The 17,543-nt window shown below is 39.8% G+C and overlaps 1 protein-coding gene across 1 annotated transcript in view; it reads right to left on the minus strand.

Annotated features, from left to right (window-relative positions):
* Window positions 1–328: 328 nt before the first annotated feature.
* LOC117987561 (uncharacterized) overlaps window positions 329–17,543 on the minus strand; it is a 111,293-nt gene continuing 94,078 nt past the window's right edge. The window contains exons 7-12 of the mRNA XM_034974585.2: window positions 17,267–17,385; window positions 11,366–11,521; window positions 7,996–8,230; window positions 7,237–7,449; window positions 4,449–4,701; window positions 329–2,246 (exon numbers count right to left, since the gene is read on the minus strand). Of these exons, the coding sequence (XP_034830476.1) occupies window positions 1,023–2,246; window positions 4,449–4,701; window positions 7,237–7,449; window positions 7,996–8,230; window positions 11,366–11,521; window positions 17,267–17,385 (2,200 nt within the window). The 3' untranslated portion in view covers window positions 329–1,022. The remainder of the gene's footprint in view (window positions 2,247–4,448; window positions 4,702–7,236; window positions 7,450–7,995; window positions 8,231–11,365; window positions 11,522–17,266; window positions 17,386–17,543) is intronic.

Raw genomic sequence — 17,543 nt, forward strand, 5'->3', positions numbered from 1 at the left:
CCCCTGGCGCAGTAGTAAGCGCTGTTGACTTGTTAGGAGGAGGTCTCGGGTTCGATTTGGGGCAGGGGTTTGGAATTTCGTAATTTCTAAATTTCTGGACTGGTCTGGTGGGAGACTTCGGCCGTGGCTAGTTACCTTCATAGCGGCAAAGCCGTGCCACCGAGCGTTTTAGCATTCCGGTACGATGCCGTGTAAAAACACAGGGGTATGGGTTTAATGAAAAAAAAACTGCCATACCCATTCCAGGTTAGCTCGCTTTCATCTTAGACAACATCACTTACCACCAGGTGATATTGCAGTTAAGACCTAACTTGTATCTGAATTTAAAAAAAAACCAGTTACAAAAAGACATTATTCATATATTCCGTTACGAACCCGGATAAAATACTTTTGGTTTGTACGTAACCAGTAACGAAACAACATAACTTTAATCTTATTCCGTTACGAATCCGGACAAAATATTCTTGATTAATAACCAGTTACGAAAGGACGAAGTAAATCTTATTTCGTAGCTGATTACGAAACATTGGTTACAAACGTGGACGGAACCAAAACAACACGTTTGAGCGCCTTATGTTAATCCCTCACAAAATTCGAACAAGAAAATAAAGAACAGAAATATATGAACAAAGATTTTGAAGTGATTAAGAGTGCAAAGCGTGTAAAAGGAACTCTAAATGATTCACATATTCAGCTATCTTATTACAACGATATACTGCATAGTGCAATGCTAGTTAACAATTTAGATTCTGATAAGAGTAAGAATATTGTATTAATTGCTAATAACAAAGTATAAAATCGTAGTCAAGTCGATAAAAATCATCTTACAAAATACCAATACGTTCGTGCATGTCTCTAATAGATTCGTTTTTATGATCATAAGTCCGTTAGAATTCAACAAATGAGGGCTCCGGCGCTCAATAAAGCGTCTGTCAATGCAGACTCCAATCTAAGTGAAGATCTCTTGAAGATGACCTGGAGTGTAGGGTAGGCGGCGCGTGCGGAGCGCCGCGGGCCGCATGTCAGTAATCCAAGGATTCCTCGTCAGGAGATCGCTTGCGGCAGCAGAGACGCCACGCAGCTCCTAAAGCACAAACACCAATGGCGATAGCTAACACAGCCCCCAACGTTGGCGCTAACCAATCACTACCCCTTGCACTTATTGCTCCAGCACATAACTCCGGTGCTTCATCATGCAGCTGACCCAATGGCATTCCACTCAACAAATCCAAATAACCCAGTCGACGCAAACTGTCCTCCGAATAAGCTTCCCTTGCACGCTTTTCTTCTGCTGTCCAGAATTTCCTTTCACTAGATGTCATATTCGGACAATTGATGACACCGTTACAGATAAGCCTAGCTGGAATACAAAGGGCTTCTTCTCCAGGACAAATGAAATCGCATCCATGACCGGGATTTGAAACTATAGAACCGCCTTCAGTCAATCGTGACGTCATTAAGGTCCCATCAGAGTTTTTGGGTAAATGGTAAAGACCAGTCCAAGCTATTTTGAAAGTAGCTCGCGCGGGGGACGTACTGCCAATAAATACGATTCTAATCGATCTTGTCTTTTCCTTTTCCATTACTAGTGGGTCATCTAAAGACTCGAATCCTAATTCTCCCGCTGATAGGATTGGTAGCTCTCTAGCTAAGGAAACGTTTTCTCCACAGACTGATAAATAAGGCTCAATGCGTCCAGGAAGATAAATCTGGATGTTTCCATCATCACAATGTCGTGAAGCAAATTTGATGCTGTCAAAATGTAGCCAAATATCTCTCTTCTCCTCTATTTCTAAATCCCAAATACACTGTATCCTTTTAGGAGGTTCGGTATAACCTAATGCTTCTAAATGGGGGTATACAATTTCTCCATCTAATGCTGCTGCAAGAACTGGTGGTCCACACAGAGGGCCGTGTACAAATTCGTATCGTGCTTCGAAAAGCGGCGATGGATTCTTGAAGTATGACGCTGCAGCATGAGCATTATCAACTATGAGTTGCAAGTTCAAAGTTTCCCCTGAAGAGACTACCCTGTAAGGTCTTGCCCGGGTTACAGAATTAGCATGTTTAGCACAAAGGCAGGATCCAATAGACCTTTGTACCGCTAAATGAAGAGGTAAAGGTGTGGTGGTGAAACCCATAGTTGTGTTCAAAGTTGTACCAGGAGGGAATGGCTCCCAGATGATTAATTTATCAGCTCTATCCTCGTAGCAGTTTTGGCAGGTCACTGGTGTGTACGGATGTTCCTGAAAACAAGGAGACTATTAAAAAATTGAAAAGTAACGACTAGGTAAGGATTATTGTCATTAAGGATTGCATTATCCTTTTAATATTAAAAAAAATATGGCAATCTTCACTTCAATAGTTTTGGGGTTTCGTATCTCAAAAGGAAAAACGGAACCTTTATAGGATCACTTTGTTCTCTGTCTGTCTGTCAAGAAACCTACAGGGTACTTCCCGTTGACCTAGAATCATGAAATTTGGCTGGTAGGTGGGTCTTATAGTTGGCTTTAGGGGAAAAATCTGAAAACCGTGAATTTAGAGTTAGATCACACAAAAAAAATTAAATTGTGTATACCTATAAACTAATAATTAGTATTTTCAATATTCGAAGTAAAATAACTATATCAAGTGGGGTATCATATGAAAGGGCTTTACTTGTGCATTCTTAAACAGATTTTTATTTATTTTTATGCTTCATAGTTTTTGAATTATCGTGAAAAATGTCTCAAAAATACGACTGTAGTACGGAACCCTCAGTGTGCCAGCCTGACTCGCACTTGGCCGGTTTTTTAGAGTTCAAGGTTCTGTTGAAACACTAACATCTATGTAAAAAATACAGCATTTAATATAATTGAAATTGTTTTGTTAATACGTAAGTTAACGAATATAAGTTACGAAATACCGACTTTCTCGCAACGGTTTGGCTTTGTTTTGTCTTTTACTATGTAAATGTCTCCATTTATAATGTGCAAATCCACGGAGTTAAAGCCATAACAACATAACGGCCTACTATTATAGCGAAGGTAGATTTTATAGGCAATTTAACGTAACATCGGGCATCGCATTTCACGTTTAAATTTTACGTTGAAACAAAATGCAGTAATAAACTTTTATTTCCATTTGCATATTAAATAGTTCCCTGCGGTGCCTTGTAACGCTTATATTCTCAACAACAGAATGCTTAAATGAAACCGTGTTAATACAATGTAAGGTTTTCAGTAATTGTCTGTATGTAAATTGAATAAGTTACATTCATTGACTCAGCTTCATTGATCTAGACCTAGAGTAATCATTTTTTTTTATAGAATAGAGTTTTGATATTACTAAATCACACAAAAAACAAATCACACAAAAATGTTTTGGAATTCGAATTTTGAAAGTCGGTACCTACTTTACTTTTAACTAATACTACATTTTTTTTTAACTTTGCATTATATAGGTAATCACGTTGTACTTTTTAAAGTCTGCAAGCTCTGCAAGTCGTGTTGTATCTTTACGACTTTTTAATTACTTTTCTGACCATCCCCTACGTACAATATTTCTTGTGTCGTTATTTTTACAAAAGTAGATTTTAAATTTTAATGTTTTCCTGCTAATAACACAAGTGAGGTCACGGGTTATTTTAGTAAAGAGTTCACTAGTTTATGTGTTTCCCCAACTCACTAGCTCATTTTAATTCTATTTTACACGCCAAACGAAATAAGCGAATAACCTCATAAACTGTGGTAAATCCAAACTTTAAGTTTATAACCTTTTTAATATCTTTAGCGAAAATGGAGACTGTTATTAAAGAAATAATTTGTTGCGAAGCTTTCCCGACTAAGTTGAACTACCAAACTTTTTATTGCCTTTTTAATTTAAAAAGGGGAAAAGGGAATAAAATGTGTGTTTTAATTTAAACAGACATGAATAATTAATTTTTTTTAGTCATGCTGTGGATGTCATGAAACTTAGTTAGTAGGTAAGTAATAGTCATGTAACGAGTACCTAGTCCTGATACCTAGTATTACTATTGGGTAGTAGCGTGCAGGTCATAGAGGCATAAATGCACTGCTTACCCCAGTTGTAAGCTCAATGCATATTTTTCATTAAGACCTGCCAGTAAACAGTAGGGCGATTGTCTAAAACCTGCATCAATCATTATTACAATCTCAATTGTTCTGATTGGCTGAATTTGTGCGATTCTTGTTGCAACAATGCATTGTGGCCAATAGTGAGCGAGCATTAACCAATCAGAGATGATTGCGATCGTGACATTGTAGCTGTCAAACAACCGCGGTAGGGCCACTGGTTACTACCTAACTAATGCCTACCCTGGCTTAAAACCCTGTGCACGCCACTGCTATTGGGAAATGTATTTTAACCTTCCCTGCGTCCATGGTGTTATGACATCATCGATAGCTGAAGAACACAAAATCGAATTCTTACGTATAAAAGTTACTCACCTTGAAATTAACGCTCAAAATGGTCAAAATGACCCTCGCGAAGATCCGTTTATCCGTAACAAATCTATACAAGCAGTGGACATCTTCGCCCGGTGGCGCTTGCTTATAGACCAGGGTGTTGAGAGGAGATCTCAGTCTACCAGCTCGTTGCTTCCAGGAGGCTATGACCTCGTCACAAGCTGTGTTGGGGACTGGCTCTCCGAATCTGGTGTTGTTGAAGAAGTCATAGTGCGCCCAGTAGTAGAGTGATGAGCTGAAAGATTAAAGAATTTTAGTATGTGGTTCTTTGAAATCTAAATATATAGAAAGAAAAGGTGACTGACTGACTGACAGCGCACAGCTCAAACTATTGGACGGATCGGGCTGAAATTTTGCATGCAGATAGCTATTATAATGTAGACATCCACTAAGAAAGGATTTTTGAAAATTCAACCCCTAAGGGGGTAAATTAGGGGTTTGAAATTTGTGTAGTTCACGCGGACGAAGTCGCGAGCATAAGCTATTTTCTAATAAAGTTTGACTGAATAACGATTTGTTTGATTGAAAGATGGGAAAGAATTTACAAGTATAAATGCAATTTCAAATAATTTTCAGACGCAGCACTAATTGCTGCAGTACTGTAGGATAGTTAAGTAGATATTAAGTATGTTGGGGTATTTTTATAATTGACTAGCTTATGCTCGCGACTTCGTCCGCGTGGACTACACAAAATTCGAACCCCTATTTCACCCCCTTAGGGGTCGAATTTTCAAAAACCCTTTCTTAGCGGATGCCTACGTCATAAAAGCTATCTGCATGCCAAATTTCAGCCCGATCCGTCCAGTAGTTTCAGCTGTGCGTTGATAGATCAGTCAGTCAGTCAGTCAGTCAGTCAGTCACCTTTTCCTTTTATATATTTAGATTTGAATTTGTGGGAAATGATATACAATACGTGGTCGAAAGTAATGTACATCGAAACTGGTACGCCAATGAGAACGCTCGGAATCTTGGGCCTGGGGTATCTAAATTATAATTGCTATTATTATATCTGTCTTACTAAGCCTTCTAGATTAGTGATGCGATACTAAAGAGATTCGAACCCTTCTCCCATTTCCCCAATCGACGTGAAATTCTATATCAATAACGTTACAGTTTTAGTACAATTGTGTTCTGTTATAAGAGCGCTAACACACTGGAACACCATGGCAACGTCGCTGGCTACGTAACCAAACAATTCTTATTGAAATGTTTGACAGTTAACTCACTTGGCCACGGTCTGGCCTCGTGACGTGGCCAATTTGGAAGCGTAACCACGACCGACCGGCCTAAGTATAGACTGGATACTCTACCGACCTGGCGACGCGAGTTACATAAAGGCAGCTGGCCGGGGCTGGTTGTGGAAACAGAAGTCCTTTTTGAGTTGTGAAAATAATGTTTTAATTGATCGATTTTGACCGAAATTATACATAATAGGTAATAATAATAATAAATAATAAAGCAGGCAGCACATTTCACTGTAGTCAGCGTATAATTTGCGTAGCCAAGACGCTAGTATTTTGTATACAAGTAAATTACGCGTTGTTGAGCTACTTATTTGGCAAACCCCATTTGGCTACGATAGGTAGCCAGGCGAGGCCGTGGAGGTGTGGCCTAGACTTTGTGACAATGCGTATCAATCGATTGCGATTTTAAGCAACGGTGACCTAAGTCGGTACCTAACTGCATGGGTAACCAACTTTGGCGGTCCAAAGTTGCCTTTTTTGTGCCTCTCATACCTCGGAGAGCACGTTAAGCCGTCGGTCCAAGTTATTATCACTAACATCTGATAATCACCGTAAATTAACCTAAGAGTTGAAATCTCGTTCTCTTAACTACAGCCGCACTCAGAGTCGCTTAATTGTTACTTAAGTTTAGTTAAAACGAGACAGAGCTATATCTCTCACATAAATCTGTCTCGTTTTAACTCAAACTTAAGTAACGATTAGCGACTCTGAGTGCGGCTGTAAGTAGAGTTGTATGCGAAAGGATCTGGGATCTCACCGAGCACTCCTAATATTATAGGATTAATGGAAAGGGGTCACGACCCTTTGCAATGAGGAATACGACTAAGTACAAAGAAGAAGAGATGGCCAGAGGTAGCCAGCGATGTCGCCATGGCACCCCAGTGTAAAATGGCTCTTACCGTCGGCTTTTGTTGCCTCCCCATTAGCTTCTTACTTTCCTTGTATTCGGATCGTTAACACGCGACGTGGATTTGACAGATCATTAATAGTAATTATTATTAGATTGGAGATAATGCTAGTACCAGCAGAAAATATAGGAGTTAATGTTGCGTAACGTTTGGTTTGTAGTTTGTTATGGTTATTAAATACAGTAACGCTCGTTTTTAGGGCTCCGTGCCAGTGCTGCTAACGGTACCCTATTAGGTACTAATGATGCGTTTCCACTGACGTGGAACTGAGCGGAGCGGACAGTGAATTGGCCAATCACTAATCGCCACTCCGCTCAGTGGAATTTTTTTGTAAGTGGAGCAGACTCTAATTTTTTTTTTTAATTTGTTCTACAAATGTCTTTTTAAAAATTGTGCCAGGTACCCTGAAGTAAGTTTGCAAAACCTGTATCTTAAGGTCCCCGCTCTCCCTCCTCCGTCATTAACAAATAAACACTTACTTTATACAAAAACTAAATTTAGAATATGAAACTAAAAAAATCAAATCTGTCTTCAGTTTTGCTAGCGTTTTGGTTACACCCTATATAAAGCAGACTGCTAATCTTCGATAGACAAAGAAACACGCAAAAAAGTACTCACCCACTATAACTTCCAGTCTTGCTCTCAAATCTCACGAACATGGCATTCCCTGTGGACACGAAGTCGTGCTTCTCCATCGGTCTGCTGAAGGTGTCGCAGAATGTCTTGATGATCTTCGCGTCATCAGGTCTGGGCGCGTCGTACAGTGTGAGAGATTCTCCACAGTCTCCCGTCCAGGGCACGATGGGTGATTCGATGCGATTTATGCGGAAGCTGTTGAAAGAAAAGGACTGTACCAGTTGGATCATGATTCATGTTTTTTTTATTCCAATACCCTAAATAATAAACCTAATATACCTGCATGCCTGCAGGTAGGGAGCCGGCGATCATGATAATGATGATGAAATAAACCACGTCAACGGGATGTACTTTATAGGTTTTCTTGACAGAAAGAACGCACAGATGGACAGACAGACAGACAGATAGACAGACAACAAAGTGATCCTATAAGGGTGCTTTTTTTATTCAGATACAAGTTAGCCCTCGTCTGCAATCTCTGGAAGGGGTATGGCAGCTTTTATTAAACCCATACACCCCTTTTTTACACGGCATCGTACTGGAACGCTTAATCGCTCGGCGGCACGGCTTTGCCGGTAGGGTGGCAACTAGCCACGGCCTAAGCTTCCCACTAGACCAGACCAGAAATTTAGAAATTCCAAATCCCTGCCAGGAATCGAACTCGGAGCCTCCCACTATTAAGACCACGGCACTTACCACTGCGCCAGGGAGGTCATCAGGTTCATAAAGAATTCTACTAACCTTGGGAAATACAGCCTAACGACTTGTCCTGGGAAGCCCTGCATCAGATAAGTGCAGGACGTATGCGGCGGATACCAGTGGGCGACGGAGAGGAATATGCCCTCAGTGTCTCCTGACTTCTTCAACGACTCAGCGGTCAGCAGCCAGTCGCAGTTCCCGATCTTCGAGCCTGGTGCTTCGACGTGGCCCGGCCAGTTGCCCACGTTGAAATGGAAACCCGTGTTGAGAAGTGGACCTGTGCATTTGGAAAATGTTTAAGGTCCAGACACTTTAAATAAAGTTTAACGGTGTCTGGCAGGGGACTGCCACGATACTAATATTGGAATTCATTGTCAAGATAGGGGCTCCTTTAGAGGACGATTCAAACGTCACCCATACTTTACTCCATATTTAATATAATAATTTATAAATTATAAAATAGGAAATACATTTTCTATGGCATAAACTTAAATCTAAAAATAACAAAATTAAATTAAAACTAAAATAAATTAAATCTAAAACCTCATCGAGACCACCGCAGCGAGGCACTGTACCCAAGATGCTGACAGCATTCTGGGTACAATGCCTCGCTGCGGTGGTGGTGTTGGGACGTTGGGGTGTTGGGACGTTGGGGTGTTGGGACGTTGGGGTGTTGGGACGTTAGGGTGTTGGGACGACGACGACGACAATGCGCAGAGCCTTCAGATTTTATAAAACCACTAGCTTATGCTCGCGACTTCGTCCACGTGGACTACACAAATTTCAAACGCCTATTTCACTCCTTTGGGAGTTGAATTTTCAAAAATCCTTCCTTAGCGGATGCCTACGTCATAATAGCTATCTGCATGCCAAGTTTCAGCCCGATCCGTACAGTAGTTTGAGCTATGCGTTGTTAGATCAATCAGTCAGTCAGTCACCTTTCCCTTGTATATATTTAGACGAAGGTATGGCTCCCATACAATATATGTCTGTGGCTCCCACGGACTCTTTCTCTATTATAGAAGTTGTATAACCTCTACTACATAATATATCAAACCTACTATTCAGGTATAAAACACACAATAGCTGGCAAAGTTCTTACGATTTTATCTGACCTCTAAATCAAATTAAACGTTAAAGGTGACTTTGTTTTTTATCATAAACACGAATAACATTTTTATTTTGTACTTTTTAGGGTTCCGTATCCGAAGGGTGCCAACGGGCAGTGGCGTGCATAGGGTTTATAGCAAAAGTAAGCAGTTGTAAATAGGAACTTATTTACAAGCAGGTCGTAAAGGAAAATTATAAGCATTAATCCATTATGGTAAGCAGTGATTTAATGCATCTATAAACTGCATGCCACTACCAACGGGACCCTATTACTAAGCCTCCGCTGTCCATCTGCCCGTCCCTCCATTCGTCCGTCCGTCCATCTGTCCGCACGTCCATCAGTCCGTCCATCCGTCTGTTTAAAAAAAAATGCAGAGCAAAAGAGCAGGAGGTCACTTGATGGTAAGTGATTACCGCCGCCCATGAACATTTGCAGTACCAGAGGAACCACCAATGCGTTTGCCGGCGTCGTGAACCGTAATAGCTAGAGAATTGAAATTTTCACCGAATGTGTGTATATAATAATAATAATAAAATATATATTAATTTAAGAAAAATTATTTACAGGTTACAACAAATTCAGGTATAATCATAAACTCCGAGCTTGAGTTTTTCCATATACCGAAGCCGTCAACACGTAACACATTTATCAAATTAAAAGCTTAATTTGTATTGCCGCTCTAACAACAAATAATAAAAATTTCAAAATACGCGCCATGAAAAAAATAAAAATAAAAGTGTTATTTCTTGTACGAAAGAAATAAAGAAATAAAAGACGTTTATTTACCAAACTGTGCCACACATCACATCTTATAACTAAGAGCTGGTTATTCCGGCGCTTCTTCCACCTGAGCATAAGTTCAATGCGCTTCAAGCAAAAGCAGCGCCGGAACAAACTGTCATGTGTGGCACAAACCGAAATACCCGTCTGAGTTTGTTGTGGGCTCTTCTCAGACCTGGGCGCGTTTGGAACCTTCATAGCTTTAGTTTTAAGTTTGCGTAAAAAATATCACTACTATATTATCTTACAAATCCAACAACTGACAATCAAAAAGTGTAATTTATTACCTATTTTGAATAATTTTTTTGATTTTGGTCCCAGATGGTACGATGGTACTCGCACTTGACCGGTTTTTCTATCATAAACACGAATAATATTTATTTTGTAAGTACTTGTTCTATTTATTTTCTTTACAAGTAAGACACACAAACAAACTTATTTAATTTCGTACCAAAAAGAAGTAAGACGTATTTGTATAGGATCCTCGGACAACGGATTCTCTTAACAAAGAGCGCGCAATGAATTGGAAATAAGCAATTTAGTTTCTATAGAAAAGTCGGATTAACTTGTCTTTCTTTGTCAGGGATTTACGTTGAATTAATCTAAAACTGACTGACTGACTGATCTATCAACGTACAGCTGTGGTAGAGCTCAGCGACGACCTCTGGGATGACATCTGCACTTGTCTATTATTATGCGTCTATATCAGAAATGCTTCGAGTTTTCCAAATGTTTGTCTACTCTATTCTTGAACTGGTTAACAGTTTTTCTAAAACTTTAGTGCACCGAGAGTTCCCACCTCGGAACTTGAATCATCGTTGTATGTGGAACCTATAAGTGAAGTCAGGCGCATCAAACGCACGTAAAATATGAAAGTCATAATATATCTATATCAGCGCTTAGTTCTGCGACGTCTTCAGTATTCAGCGATGCAGCTGATGCCAAACGTTTCTACGAAATACGAATCTTGCTTAAGTTTTTCCTGACTAGATAGGTCTTCTTCTTCTCTCTGGGCTGGTTTCCGCACTTAAACGTTTCCGTCTGTTGTGCGTGCATTGCCCCTCCTCGCTGAAGTCTTCACTCCAGCCATCCAAGCTCGCTTCAGAAGCCAAGGAGACCGCCCAGGTTGCCAAGGGCTTCATGGAGTGAGGTCGGGGAACCCAAATGGCACTCGCGTTGCTCTGCATAGAACTGAGCTGCATGCGTACAGAACTGCCTTTTTTTGGCTTTGCTTGAAAATGATCTGCTACCGGAAGTTAGCAGAGCATTATTTTAACTGCGATTTTTTTGGTTAAAACGCCAGAACTGTCTTTTAAAAGTATCAGGAACTCGAGAACTCTTCTGCATGCGAATATAACTCCTTTTTTTATCTGCTGGCACATGCTCTGCTAAGTTCACGGACACTTGCTCTGCCACGTCCGTGCACTCTAGGAGCACGTGCGTCGGTGTTTCATCGACCTCCATGCAGGCCCTGCACAGAGGACTGTCGGTGACACCTAGATAGGTAGGTACCCCACTTACCCGCAGGTGAGCTGATGAACTCCACGAACAGGTCCTGCGAAGTGCCGATGATGGAGTAGGGGAACTTCCCCATGCCGCAGAAGGTTCCGATGACGGACGCCGATTCGTCCTTGCCGTCGTATATCCTGATATAGTCGTACGGACAGTTTTCTGAACCTGCAACAAATTCTTTAATGAAGCTTAATCAACATCATCATGATCAACCCATCGCCGGCTCACTACAGAGGACGGGTCTCCTCTCAAAGTGAGAAGGGTTTTAGCCATAGTGGCCAAGTGCGGATTGGCAGACTTCACACGCCTTTGAGAACATTATGGTTTAGTATTATAAGAGGAATGTGCAACATCCATACAAACTCAATGTCAAGCGTAAAATTGTATAATTATTATTTGGCTGAATAAAGAAAAAGAAAACTCTCAGGCATGCAGGTTCCCTCATGTTTTCCCTCACCGTTAAAGCATGTGATATTTAATTACTTAAAACGTATATAAGTAACTCCGAAAAGTTAGAGGTGCCTGTCCGGGATCGAACCCCCAGACCTCGGAGGCAGACGTCTTACCCACTATTACAGCTTAGTTACGTTATCCAAACTAATCCACACTAGTAGTATTATAAATGTGAAAGTGTATCTGTCTGTCTACCTGCCTGCTAGCTTTTCAGGGCCCATCATTTCAATCGATTGTTACGAAAGTATAGAAATAGCTTGTGTCCCGGGGAAGGACATACCTACTCCAGGTATTTATTCCAATTATCTCTACAGACGATAACATCTTAAGCGTTAGTCTATGGTTGAAAATCCGTATAAATCCATTTTTGGTATAAGCACTTCAAATAATAATCGTTTCTCGTAAATCTAAATAACACAAGTAGATAATAAATTCTATGCGGCATAATCTCACTTCATAAATACAATAAAAAATAATACTATGCAAAAAAAACTAGAAGACATACCTAGACCTATTTTTTCTAAATCCATGATTTGGGGAAAACAAACCGTTTCAGTAGACCATTTTGAAGATAAAACTGTTCATAGAATATCAGATATTGGAATCGGGTTATAACATAAAATAGAATAACATCGACAAATAAATTATTATATAGGGTGGTCGAATTTTTTCATATTTTATCAAAATTTCATATTAATATTATCCTGAATACCGAACAGGAAATTGCAGAGATATTCGCAAATAGGCTCTTTATGCGAAGCCAAGTATTCAATTATTTTTCCGTTATAAGGGCGGTTTTCCAATGAAGCGGAGGTGAGCTGAGAAGAGAAGAGCAGAGATGATCGTTGGGAGGTGCCTTCTGTCTTAGGTTCATATCATGTCAACATACAGGGTGTAACCAGAACGCTAGCAAAAACTTAGCGTTATTGTACCTAAAACTACCTAAACACAATCCAATACCAATAACCATTTGCCTCATTTTGTAGTTTTAGTGATTTAGTATTTTTTCAAACCCGCAATGTATAGCGTGCAAAACTCGGGTCAACGCTCCATCTACGACGTGGCATTGAGTGACCTACTTATGCAACGTTCGTTGACCTCTAGCGTCAGTCAGATGTTTTATTTGCAATATATCGTGAACTTTAGGATATGTTTTAATATTTTTTTCGCGTTTTTTTTGAGGTATCATATCAGTAATCATCAGTACCTACTATCCTATCTTTGTTTTTGCCAGCGTTCTGGTTACACCCTGTATTATGGTGACAGCAACAAATCTATAATAGGTCAGTGGAAACGCATCTTTAGTCCCTGCAAGGTGAGCCCGTAATTTATTGCGATCATAAATAACGGCCATCCAATAATGGACATAAAATCTCGACGGTTTCTGCCAATATTACATTCTTAGCAACTGTCAGAAGTTACTGAACCCTCGTTACTTCGTAAGTTGAGACGCTTCCCTCATCTCCATATTATTACAAGAAAAATGGATTAATAGTTGCCAAATAACTGTCATTTATTCGTTCACATCGTATTTTTTTTTAATGCAACCATGTATATAGCAGCGTACCGGACCATATAAGTCCCGCAAATTGCTATTGCGTTGGAACCATGAAGTAAAAATATAACATCAGCTCGAAACTTAATTCTAGAGCTGACGTCGCTAAAATGGCGGCCACGCGCATTACCAATTTCGGGGCTTAGAGCTCTCGCCCACGGCGACTTTTTGTAGCGATACAGTAGCGATGCTGTCGCGCGTCCGCATCGATACAGTCGCGAAGCGGTCGCTAGCTGTGTGCCCTCGCCCACGGTCTCAGATTCAGTCGCGATGCAAACGCGATTGTCGCGCTTCTGTGTCGATGCAAACGAGAAAAAATGTTGCACTGATGCTCGGTTCTCTATTCACGCGTCACCCTCCCTCCGTTCTTCCCCCGATGTCACCCGACAAAGTCGCGCGTTTGCATCGATACAGTCGCGATGCAGTAGCACGTTGCAAATGCGACTAACACGCGTTAGTAGTGATGCTGGCGTGCGTTTAGTAAACGCGCGACAGCATCGCTATAAAAAGTCGCCGTGGGCGAGGGCTCTTACAACGCACAATCAGTTGCTTACTGACTCTATGATGTACTACCGCCCCGGCTTCGCATGGGTGCAATGTAGATACTCCGACATTTTGTTCAAATACCATCATATTTCATCAAATTAACATAAACCAATATTAAACTATACCTATAAACCTTCCTCTTGAATCACTCTATCTAATGGTGAAACCCGCATTAAAATCTGTCGCAGTTTAAAAGATCTACGCGTTCATATATACAGACAGCGGGAAGCGACTTTATTTTTAACCGACTTCAAAAAAAGGAGGAGGTTCTCAATTCGTCGGAATCTTTTTTTTATGTTTTTTGTTTTTTATTTTTTATGTATGTTCCCCGATTACTCGAAGACGCCTGGACCGATTTTGAAAATTCTTTTTTTTTGTTGAAAGGGTATACTTCAAAGTTGGTCCCATTTAAATTTGGTGAAGATCTGATGAACATCTTCGAAGATAGATATTGGAACTCCTCAACGGATAAGAGTAAATTGCTCGCGATCAGTGTAATAGCTTAGTAAACAGTAGATTTTTAACCAGTCATAGCATAATTCCATGGGGCCCTAAAAATTGTGAAATAAAAAAAATTTACAAAAAAAATAAAACCGACTTCGATACACAAACACTAAAAATTGAAAAATAATTTAATTTATTACCGAATATAATAAGTATACAAGAGTTAATATAGTTCCATAATAATATTTTTTGGGGTCGGTGCCAATGAGGTGCCATGGTGGAGTCTCATACAAATATGAAGTCTAGACGATTCGCGCAGCTAAAGCTAATTGGCACCGGCACCAAAAAGTATTATTATGGAACTATATTAACTCTTGTATACATATTATATTCGGTAATAAATTAAATTATTTTTCAATTTTTAGTGTTTGTGTATCGAAGTCGGTTTTATTTTTTTTGTAAATTTTTTTTATACTATGTAGAGAAGCAATCAGTAGATAAATCGGAGAAGGTTTATATTATAGATAGATATTTGTCGACATATAACCATAATCCTCAGACATTGGCAGTAATATGTCGACTCTGTAGGGGATTCCAACATCAATGATTATTACCTACGGACAATGTTCTTGGATCCTTTATTTATAAGACCATTGTAGTGAAGGTATATAGGTAGTGAAGCCTGACACAAAGTTGAGAATTTATTTTTATATTATAGTCTAAAAGCCAGTCATAATTTTTTCAGCGGAATAGAACAAGTATGACAAACAAAAACAACAGCAGAATTTATTTATTTATTATCACACAGTTGATGCCCGTGACTCCGTCCACGTAAATTTAGATTTTTGAAAATTCCGTGGGAACTCTTTGATTTTCCGGGATAAAAAGTAGCCTATGTCACTCTCCAGGTACCCATCTCACCTATACCCATGCAAAATATCACGTCGATCCGTTGCTCCGTTGCGACGTGATTGAAGGATAAACCAACAAACAAACACACTTTCATATTTATAACTAGCTTATGCTCGCGACTTCATCCGCCTGGACTATACAAATTTCAAACCCCTATTTCACTACCTTAGGGGTTGACTTTTCAAAATACCTTTCTTAGTGGATGCCTACGTCATAATAGCTATCTGCATGCCAAATTTCAGGCCGATCCATCCAATAGCTTGAGCTGTACGTTGATAGATCAGTCAGTCAGTCACCTTTTCCTTTTATATATTTAGAACTAGTTTATGCTCGCGACTTCGTCCGCGTGGACTACACAAATTTCAAACCCCTATTTCACCCCCTTAGGAGTTGAATTTTCAAAAATCCTTTCTTAGCGGATGCCTACGTCATAATAGCTATCTGCATGCCAAATTTAAGCCCGATCCGTCCAGTAATTTGAGCTGTGCGTTGATAGATTAGTCAGTCAGTCAGTCAGTCAATCAGTCAGTCACCTTTTCCTTTTATATATTTAGAAGATATGGGTAGTGATGAAAACTTTGGATCAGTAAAAATCCTTTGAAAGCAAGTCGACAGCTCCTCGTCTATAAGTCCCCGGGACTTTTGTCCTGCGTCTGCAAAAGTTATCCTTTCATATCTTCAAAAGGTATTTTACGGTTGTATTTCACAATGAACTCGGAAAACTGTTTATTATTATGAGGAATTTCTAAATTAGTCGCTTTCAAAACGTCCGGACTTCCTGAAACTTTGTTTTAGATGTTGGGAAATTTGTTCTTACAAGTTTTAAGTTAATTTCGTACTTAACCAAGCCACGCTTTATCCCAGAGATCCGATTTTCTGTTATGTAACTTTGATAAGCAATTGAATCATCATCATCATCATCATCAGCAACCAATAGACGTCCACTGCTGGACTTAGGTCTCTTGTAGGGACTTCCAGGTGCCACGGTCTTGCGCCGTCTGAATCCAGCGGCTGTATCCAGAATTTCTAAATTAGTCGCTTTCAAAACGTCCGGACTTCCTGAAACTTTGTTTTAGATGTTGGGAAATTTGTTCTTACAAGTTTAATTTCGTACTTTAACCAAGCCACGCTTTATCCCAGAGCCAGAGGTCCGATTTTCTGTTATGTAACTTTGATAAGCAATTGAATACAACCAAAGAAGTACATTACGTGTTTACAAAATATATTGTTGATGACTAGATAATGCCCGCGACTTCACCCGCGTGGTATTTAAAAAAAACCCCACTACGAGATAAAAAGTAGCCTATATGTTAATCCTACTAATATTATAAATGTGAAAGTCTGGATGTTTGGAAGTTTGTTAATCAATCACGCAAAAACGGCTGAACGGATTTGGATGAAATGGAGATATTTTATAACACATAGGCTACTTTTTATCCCGCAAAACCAAAGAGTTCCCACGGGATTTTTAAAAACCTAATTCCACGCGGACGAAGTCGCGGGCATCAGCTAGTCCAAAATATAATCAATCTCAATTCAAAATTTCAGGCAATCCTCCCGTAGTTTGTACGTGAAAGAGTAAAAAACAAAAACACACACAAACATACACACACAATACAAACATTCGCCCATAAAATAAAAATAAAAAAACCAACGTTGATGAGATGTAAAATCTCATACCTACGAAACACAAAGCGTAGATCACAAAAATTTCATTATTTGTGTTTGTAACTACAGGTGGACCCCCGGTAATCCGGCCCCTGTCTAATCCGGCACCCTCTGTAATCCGACGTAACAATCTTCGCAAATGCATGATAATTCTTATCATTGGACCTGTAATTTGTCGGATTACAAGATACTCTTTTGTAAAAACATCCAGACTATAGGGGGTCTTAGGCAGTACTCTATAATCCGACAACTTCGATAGTCTGACACTGCCCTGCAAAATGTTTGTTGGATTACCGGGGGTCCACTGTATAGTATTGTTTATGGGAGCATACCTGAAGTAATGGGTCGCATGGGGCAAGTCATGATGTTCTCGCATCGTTGTCCATCTATGTTGAACTCTTCGTTCTCTATGTACAGCTTGATGTACGGCAGGCGTGTGTTCAGGTGGTATCTAGACAGGAAATAAATGAAACGTAAGTACTACATTATGGATTGACATGATCTAAATTTATAAAAGGAAAAGGTGACTGACTGATCTATCAACGCACAGCTCAAACTACTGGACGGATCGGGCTGAAATTTGGCATGCAGATAGCTATTATGACGTAG

The sequence above is a fragment of the Maniola hyperantus genome, chromosome 13 (assembly GCF_902806685.2).
Source record: "Maniola hyperantus chromosome 13, iAphHyp1.2, whole genome shotgun sequence".
NCBI lineage: Eukaryota > Metazoa > Arthropoda > Insecta > Lepidoptera > Nymphalidae > Maniola > Maniola hyperantus.